General features: G+C 29.9%; 1 protein-coding gene across 1 annotated transcript; it reads right to left on the minus strand.

Annotated features, from left to right (window-relative positions):
- Positions 1-2,707: 2,707 nt before the first annotated feature.
- Positions 2,708-4,021, minus strand: LOC131858519 (replication protein A 70 kDa DNA-binding subunit A-like). The gene is made up of 3 exons (XM_059211774.1): positions 3,965-4,021; positions 3,534-3,700; positions 2,708-3,317 (listed from the first exon to the last, which is right to left on the minus strand). Exons 1-3 carry the CDS (start codon positions 4,019-4,021, stop codon positions 2,708-2,710), a joined length of 834 nt encoding a protein of 277 aa, XP_059067757.1.
- Positions 4,022-10,518: the final 6,497 nt, after the last annotated feature.

Genomic DNA, 10,518 nt, shown 5'->3' on the forward strand with positions numbered 1-10,518 from the left:
TTATGGCATCAAGTTCTAGTATTGATGATGGCAACTGTGGGATAAACGAGGAAGTATTCTCCCCTATTTTTTCTTCATTGTTAATATTCAGTAGAGTGGAAGTATCTTGAACAACATCTTCTTGGAGTGGATGCACTGAATGCAGTAGCTCTGTAATGTTAGTGGTCTGGTATGGCAATAGATGCACTGCATCTAGATCAATGACTACATCCTTGTAGTATTGATCATGTTTCATTTTGTAAGCCAATGCATTCATGACGTGAAATCTATTCACGTAACAGTCATAAGTTAATCCTTTCAAATTGGTTCTACGGACAATAATAATTTCTAATTGCTTAATATGACAAGGTAATGTTATTGCAATTTCAAAAATATTTTGTGGGAAGTTTATTGTATGGCCAGAATATTTGTATTGGCCTCCCCTTGCATGTGTTACTTGTAAAAAAAGGGCAATTCTTGATATGAGCATTTCTTCTACTTGAGAGAGAGACTTTAAAACAGAAGGTTGCTCACCTGGGTCCATATTGTTTGATAATGAGAAACGGTGGAGACCTTTTTCACCATAACATCTCATGCACATAAGTACATGATTGACTTTTTTAATAGTCATGCCCACATACATTTCTTTACAAACAGAACATGGCTCTGTGACCTCCAACATATCAATTCTTTTGCAGAAATTAGACAATGTATTTTGAAATGAAGGAGTCTTCATAGAAATTTTAGGAGTAGTAGAATATATTTGATTGACATTAATTTGCTCAAGATCATTGTTTTCTATTTGTAATAACTTTCCTGAGTTATTGCCAAGTCTGTGTAGTGCATGACGTCTCAATTGTCGTTTCCTAGAGATATTGGCTCTGTTCTTTGCATAGTAAGTTCTATTGGTTTCGCTTCTCTTCAATCTGGTAGCATCAATTTGTTGAGGGCAAGGCTGGATAGATATCTAATATTTCAAAGAGAGTAGAGGTATGTCAGAATTTTCATAATTGAAAATAGTTAACTTTGAAGTATGTATTAAGAATGTATGAGATTTGAAAATTGCTTCATCTATGGTTATGTGATTTTAGAGGATTTGTTATATATGTAAAGTGGTTTTGTGATGTTTACTTGTATTTGTAGTGATCTGTTCTGTTGTTTTGTTGCTCTCATTTACTCAACTTATGTGTTTACATATTTATATGCATGTAAATGACTTTACTTGAAATGGATGGGTTTTGCAAAGTCATAAATTGACTTTGTAGCGTTCTTCTGCGTACACTTGTTGTTAGTAACTTGGTTTTTCGAAAGAATCATTGTAATATACGTATCATTTAAAAATTCAAAGTTCTGTATATGAACATATGCACACATATATATACACATGTATATATCAAAAAGACTATAACTATGAATACTTATATATATATATGTACATATATAAGTATACTTGTATATCTGCAGAATTCTATAACTTTGAATAATTCTGGTGTTGTGTAGTTATACAAATAGATATTAGAAAAAAAAAAAACAAGATATATGTGCATATATGTATAAATTTTCTACAACTAAGATAGAGTTCAGTACATTTAAAAGTAATGAGTATGAGTGAAAATAACTTATGTCAGGAGGAAAAACTTTCAAAGAGATAAGAGATAGATGTAAGAAATGTACATATAGATATTTATAGAAGTAGCCATGTGTTTGTAAAAGGTAATTGTTTGTATATGTAAAACTATTAAATATGTAAATTATCTAATGTAATAATTGTATTGTAAATTGAAAGTTTAATAATCAGGAAAGATGCGTTATAACTCTAAGCCTATGTACTTAGGCGGCCAATTTCTACAAGTAGTGCATGACACTCAGCTTTGAAGTCAACAGGAGACACTTTATTGATTGTGACTTTCATATTTGATTCTGAATTATATGTGTCAGTGGAAACCAGTAGTGTGAAAGAATAGTGATGTGACAGTACTCTCTTAATCACTAAGCAAGGTGTTTCTGTTATTGTTGCATCATTTTGTAGTGCACAAAGCTCTTTTGTAGTTTTGTGTAGCAAGTGAATGCCACCCTCATCAAATGTTGTGGCTCATAGAGTACCTGTGGCATCTTGTAACTTTATTGGCAAGAGGTAACTATAATTACAATATTCCATAGTCATTTCACATCTAGGGCAAAACCAAGAATCATCAACTTGTTGTGTACATTTTTTTTTGCAAGGCCTTCCATTGACTATTAGTGGACAAGCTGCGTAACAGAAATTTTGATCAGTTATGTTTACAAAATGCAGAACAGCTAGCAAAGTAGTTTGAATTGTTTATGGTTTGATACTCATCCTCTCACGGATTGAAGAAATAGTCATTCTAGTATATTTCCTATTTCCCATCTATGTGGATAGTTTATGGAACAAAGTGTACAACAAGCAAAGGTTCCTTTCCTCTTAATGTTAGAGGTTCTGCTTTTGAAAAAGTTGGGTTGATATGTAATGTGGTTGCAGCTGTTATGTTTATAAGCTTCCCATTGAAATAGCCAACACGAGTATTACACAAAGCAAGGATAACCACACTATCATTGGTTAACATATTTTTCAATTCTAGGCCTTTTGTTATGCCATTGGACCCCATAGGTTGATGTCAATTGTTGAACCAGACAGATCATTAATTTTCACAACATGTTTTTATGTTTGACTGCCACCTTTCCTGTGTATTGGAATGATATTTCCAACTTATAAAACAAGGCCAATTATGTCAACCAACATGTTATTTGTTAGATGAAACAATTCACTAATGGGCGTGAAAAGAGGACGTTGTTGATCTGCTTGTTCTTTGTTGCTGCAGCGTTTCAGTATGGATGCATTAGACGAGATGATTTCTAAATGACTATTTAGTTTGTTGTACCTCGCATTTGCCTCCTTGATGGATCCCTTTGAAATAATATAATGTGAACCTACGTCCACATAGTTAGAGTGTAACTGAGCTATTTCATCAAAAGATGTGACTCTAATTTCATAACCCTCACAGTCAACAATGTCAAAGCTAAACACATGGCTATTTTTTGTGGTTGTGCTATATGCCTTAATAGGGCATTTATGAGTAACTCTCCCTTTGATTGTCCATTTATTTTGGTATGGATTCAAAGTTTTGATAGGGCTTTTATTTTCAGAAGTTGTTGTTTGTGGGGATGGCAATTCAGTGGCAAACTGAAGAGATCGTTTAGATGTTGATGGTCTATCCTCAGACATTATTTCTGGTTGTTGTTCTTTGAATAGGTATACTGGTTTACCAAAGAATGGGCAATCACTTTGTTTCACTTCCAGACTAAGTATTACAATAGTCCTGTGAAAACAAAAGACTTCTTTTTAAATTATTGTTAATTATACTTAAACAAAATTAAAAAGAGATGAAACATATTGTATTTAATAACCATAGTTTGTTTCCTACCTTGTGTTCCATATGTATCGGCATGTATAACTCGATAACTAGATTATTGTGCCTATTTTTAGAATATCTGAATCTATCAGAAAAGCATATTTAGAAGTCAAGATTGCCAACTGCATGTATGTGCCCTCAGATAACACTAATTTATGTCTGTCAGTATCATCTGTGTTGTTCTGCATTTTCTGAAATGACAAAACTTGTAGCAATGTTGAAGGAAGGTCATCCCCAGCATTGATAGATTGAATCACAAAAGGGGCAGGGGCATATTCTTGGGTTTTTGCCTACAAAAATTAATATGAATATAGAGGATTTAATTTAAATGTTAAGCAAGTCATATATTTGTTTTCTTGTTAATGTAAAGCTTGTGTTAGTAAAGTATGTAATCAAGCTATGTTATCTATAGAGTATTCATCTACATTTGCACTATGCTATGAAAAAAGGATTCATGTGATAATGAAAAGGATGGTGTGGAAAAGAGAGATGTATTTTCAAAAAAAGGAGCATAAAAGCTTTCTATTTTGAAAAGCTTTGATAATTTAGCTTACCGAACTATCAATTGTGCAGTGCTCTATCGGTTCAGAGGTGGCTGCTGAAGATGCCATTGTGCATATATACCTTTTGACAATTAAAAATAAATTATAAGCATGATGAATTGTAGTTCTTATATCAGAATACAATCTCAACACGATTTAAGTTGATCAAAGGTATATATGCACAAGCATAGCAAATTTAATTGAGCATATAGTAACGTTGTTAAAGTTTAAATTTTGTTTCAAATGGTAATGAATTGATCATAATGAGATTGAAACATGTATTCAAAACGATAAATGGTCATATGCTAATAAGCTTAAAAAACATAAAGTATCACTTTTTGATTTACATATTTGAGAGCATGTTAACAAAATATGAGTTCATCTCATCAAAGATCATTCAAAATATGAGATGCATCTGTTTGTTTTGAATGTTAATCAAAATATGAATGTAACTTTTCAAAGATTCAATAATTACAAAAACACAGGATCAACCCAAGCAACCCATCCAAGCTCGTTATCAGTCCATTTAAATACTCTGTCTCCCAATGTGAAAATAACCGTTGGATCAGTTAATTGTTTGGTACTTGGCATTGGTAAACACGATAATTTAATACTATGTATGGTTGTTATAGCACTACAAGATGTAGATAGGTTCAATGTTGTTTGGTTTGGTGATTTATGTTCGTAGTGGTGAATTATCTTTCTAAGGTTGCTCTTTAACTTGTTGTTTTCTTGCAACATGCTTTCAATGACATTGTTGATGTCCTTTGTTTCTTTCAATCTTCTATCCATTGTTGAAATTTGATTGTGTTAGTGTGGCTGTTTTCTATTGGAATGATAGAATGGAAATGCATTACTAAAAAAAGTGAACATAGAAGAATAATACAACATATCTTTAAGTAGATCATATTTTTTTTTGTAAATCGTAATGTATTTAGTATTGGCTGATTGTAAAAACTTGTAATAATTAGATGAATACTTTAAGCTTTCTAAATTGACTAATGAGCCAACTTTGAGTTGTGATTACTTTTTTTTTGGATATATAAATTTCAAAATGAATTTACATGTAGGCAATGCTTTCACTCTGCAAGACAAGTGCGTAGTTTGATTTATTTTAGAGTATGTGCATATATATATATATATATATATATATATATATATATATATATATATATATATATATATATATATATATATATATATATATATATATATATATATATATATATATATATATATATATATATATATATATATATATATATATATATATATATATATATAAGTATGGGCATGAATGCTTTCACTCTGCAAGGTAACTATTTAGTTTTACAGATTGAAGGGTCTGTGAAATGAATACAACATCGAAATCAAATACACTTGTGTGTTTGGCTAGGGAGGAAAACATTAAAGACAACACCACTTCAAAAATTAGAATTTATAATTAGTAAAAGAAAGAACGTATCTATCTTATATAATAAGATGGTCACAAAATCAGAATTATACACATCAATTGCAATATATTAATGTTGTAAATGTGGAACATTTGTTAGTGGTTATTTATCTTGGAGATTAAAGGCCTTCATGTGTACAAAGTTAGTTATCTGATTTGTGTGAGTCTGAGCAAACATTTTGTGAAGCAACGTTGTGTTTAATGTTTTCTTGTGCGAGATGCAGAATCCTGCTATCAATCCTTGTCATTGTCAAGCTTGCGAAAATATACAGAGAAGTGTCCTTTCATGTATAGATCCTCAAGATATATATGTTGAGTTTATAGATTAATATTGAATTGGGTTTTAAGCAATGCTTTACGAAACACTTTCGATTTGTGTTCATTCTGTTGTAGGTTAAAAGGGCTTTAGTTGGGTGTTGCAGTTTGGAGATATTCATTGATTTACGTTTTAACGAGTATCAATAGTTTAAGGTTCTATTTCGACTACGATATTTCTTAATTTGCTTTAATGTTTTCGTCCCTGATGGTGTGTACGAATGTCGACATTCTTTATGGCCGCTTCGAACCGTAAAATGTAATTTGTTTTGTTGCTCTCGAAAATATTTTGCTCTGTAAATTTTCACATAACGTTGGATGTAGTTGTCAAGTTAGGTTTTATTCTGCCTGTCAGTGTTTTGTTGGGCTTGTTTGTGAGCTTCTAGCCGTGAATGGTTTTACTTTGCAAGGTAAGTGTTTATTTTTAAGTTTTTTAAATTTGTAATGCATTGTTTTATAGTGTGTTTTTTTTTCTGCGTCCTGTACTTGCAGGGTTGTTATTTTGTTTATGTTGTTTAATTGTTTGTGGATGTGACTACTTTCAGTCTGCAAGACAAATGTTTATTTTAAAGTTTGTTGCATTTATAATGCATTTTTTTATAGTGTGCTTATGTTTTTTCATGTTGTGCTTGCAGGGTGCTTACTTCGTTATGGGTGGTTGAAACTAGAGAATGTAATTTGTTTTGTTGTTGTTGTAAGTATTTTGCTCTGTAAATTTTCTTGTAACATTGGATTTAGTTGTCGAGTTAGGTTTTCTTGTGCCTGTGAGTGTTTTCTTGATGGGGTTTCTGAACTTCTCACTGCAAGGTAACTGTTGTTGTTGTCGTAAGTATTTTACTCTGCAACGTAACTGTTTACTAACATTTGTATTACATTGCTGTTAATTTACAATGGTATTTATGTGATTACTGTTGTGTGCACACGAAGGCTTTTATTCTGTAAGATATATATATGTGTGTGTGTGTGTGTGTGTGTGTGTGTGTGTGTGTACACACACACACACGTGTTGGCACTCTAAAAATTTATTTATCCTTGTAGCCTTGCTACTTTGTTTATGTTATTTAACTATTTGTGGACATGACTACTTTCAGACCACAACGTAGACTTGTATCAGTAAATCCTACACACTTTAGAATGGAGTTATTAAAACAGAGATTTGATGAAACCCTAAATATATATATACGCACATGTGTAGATATACATACATGTGTATTTATATACATGCCTATACAGACATATATATGTGTGTGTGTGTGTGTGTGTGTACATATGTGTATGTACATATACATATATAAGTACTATAAATTATTCTAAGAAAAACAATTATATACATACTTTGTTTATGTTATTTAACTATTTGTGGATGTGACTACTTTCAGACTACAACGCAGACTTGTATCAATAAATCCTACACACTTTAGATGGAGTTATTAAAATAGAGATTTGATAAAACCCTATATATATACATACACACATGTGTATATATACATACATGCATATATATATGCATACATGTGTGTGTGTGTCTATATATATATATATCAGCACTACAAAGCATTAGAAAGAAAAACAATTATATATATATATATATATATATATATATATATATATATATATATATATATATATATATATATATATATATATATATACGTGTGTGTGTGTGTGTGTGTGTGTATTGGCACTCTAAAAATTTGTTTATGTTGTTTAACTATTTGTGGACATGACTACTTTCAAACTGCAACCCACACTTCTATATATAAATGTTACAGATTTCATAATGGAATTATTAAAACACTTATATACATACAAGTGTATGCATAAAGAACGTCGACATTCGTGCACACCCTCGGGGATGAAAACATTAAAGACAACGTTAGTTCAAAAACAGAGCACACGCATGGATGGGACTGGAAGCGGACACTTGAGGAAAACGTAGGGACATGTCAACATGCAGGCTAAAATGTTGGGCAATGGAGACGTCACCACGGGAGGGACAAACGTCGCTTGCAAGACATTCCGACGGTCGGCAGAATGTCTTGCACTTTGTAAGCGGGTAGAAGCCTATCCGCTTAATAAATGCTACAGACTTCAGAATGGAGTTATTAAAACACACATTTGATAAAAGTCTATATACACACACACACACACACACACACACACACACACACACACACACACACACACACACACACATATATATATATATATATAGATGTATGTATATGTATGTATGTATGTATGTAAATATATATATACATACATACATACATACATATACATACATCTCAATATATATGTGTGTGTGTGTGTATATACATATGTATATGTATATACATATGTATGTATGTATGTATATATATATATATATATATATACATATGTATACATATGTATATACATATGTATATGTATGTATATACATATGTATATACATATGTATACATATGTATATATATATATATATATATATATATATATTTATTTATTTATTTATTTACATACATACATACATACATATACATACATATATATGTATGTATACATACATACATACATACATACATACATATAGATATGTATACATATGTATACATGTATAGACATGTATACATATGTATACATATATATATATATATATATATATATATGTATACATATATATATGTATATATATGTATACATATATATATACATACATATATACATATAATATATATATATATATATATGTATACATATATATATGTATATATATGTATACATATATATATACATACATATATACATATATATATGTATATATATATATACATATACATATGTATATATATATATGTATATATATATATGTATGTATATATATATGTATATATATGTATATATGTATGTATATATATATGTATAGATATATATGTATATGTATATGTATACATATACATATGTATATGTATATGTATACATATGTATATGTATATGTATACATATACATATGTATATGTATATGTATATGTATATGTATATGTATACATATATGTATACATATGTATATGTATACATATACATATACATATATATATGTATACATATGTGTATATATACATATATATATACATATATATATATATATGTGTATGTATACATATGTATACATATACATATGTGTGTGTATATATATATATATATATGTATATATACATATATCAACACTACATATATATTCAGGCTGAGGGAAAATTATACCCAAAGTTTTCTACAATAAACGACAAACAGTGAGAAATTAAAAGCCAAACAAAGATCATTTACCTTGCACAGTGAAAGTATTGACGTTCTAAATGTTTAAAAAGTAAAAAAATCTATAAAAATAAACACTTACCTTACAAACTAAAAGCATTGACTAACAAACTTTCAAAGGCAAGTCATTGCAGAGATTGTTACATCATAATCACATAAAGAACATTCTAATATTTCCATTGAACTACAAGTGTGATTAACAATTCAAAACATCTAAAACAAAACAACATTGTGCAAAGGCAAACTAAATGTTAGTTATTAAATATGGTTCCAAAAAGTTAGAATTAGACCTTTCCAATAACGCTTTCACAATAAAATTAAGTTTCCAAAGTCATACTCTATCAACAGACAATCTATAATCATAGAAGTAAATATTTTGAATTGTACCTACACATGATTGGTTGTAGAATTTGTTTGATTGTTTGGAGGGAGATGAGAATAGAATGTGGAACCAAAGAAAGAAGATTGGAATTGATCGGCTTAACGAAAATAAGGTAAGTTAGATTTTCCCTTCTCATTTTCATGCCCTTTAAATCATGTTCATTTTAAATGTGAAAACACGGTAGGGTTCGACTAAAGGAACTGAAATTTATTACGATTCGCTAAATCAGTCTAATGTTATTATTATTATTTTGAACTTAATTAGATTTGAAAGTCAAGACGAATAGTAGCTATTCTATGAGTTGTATATGCCCTTGGGCATTAGTTCGCATGAGATAAGAAATTTGTTTATTGCCAAATTTGATTTTCCTTCTTTTTAGCTATTTACAATTTACTCAAAACAACTGTGTGTAGGGTGGAAATAGCAATTAGAGGGCAGATTTGTGTTGGTTGTTAAGGTAGAGAAAAATGTTTCTCTTCCAATGGGATAAAATTTAGGTGGCGAAATTTGTGTCTCACATAAACTCCATGAAGATTTGATTTCACCTAGAAATTGCCTCACAAGTAAAGCTCTTAGTATCTTCCTTTTCTTTAAGATATTTCTCATATTAAGATTACAGAAGATTTATTCTGTGCAGTTTACCATATACAACACTTCTCCATCCCACAATAGGGAAGTGTTAGAAAGGAAAATTAGATCTCCTCAACGATATTATACATACGTACATATATATATATATATATATATATATATATATATATATATATATATATATATGTATGTATGTATGTATATATGTGTGTGTGTGTGTGTGTGTGTGTGTGTGTGTGTGTGTGTACATGTGTCTATTTATATAAATGTATACATGCCTATACATACATGTATATACATATATGTACACATGTATATGTACTTATAGTACCTGTCAAAGTGAACAGGTGTATATATGTGTGTGTGTGTGTGTGTGTGTGTGTGTGTGTGTGTGTGTGTGTGTGTTCATGTGTGTATTTCTATACATGAATACATGCCTATGCATACATGTACATAGTGAAGTCCACAAACAATTAAATAACATAAACAAAGTAACAATCCTGCAAGTACACCATGCGAAAAAAATAAGCA

This window comes from Cryptomeria japonica, chromosome 9 (assembly GCF_030272615.1).
Source record: "Cryptomeria japonica chromosome 9, Sugi_1.0, whole genome shotgun sequence".
In the NCBI taxonomy this organism is placed as follows: Eukaryota; Viridiplantae; Streptophyta; class Pinopsida; order Cupressales; family Cupressaceae; genus Cryptomeria; species Cryptomeria japonica.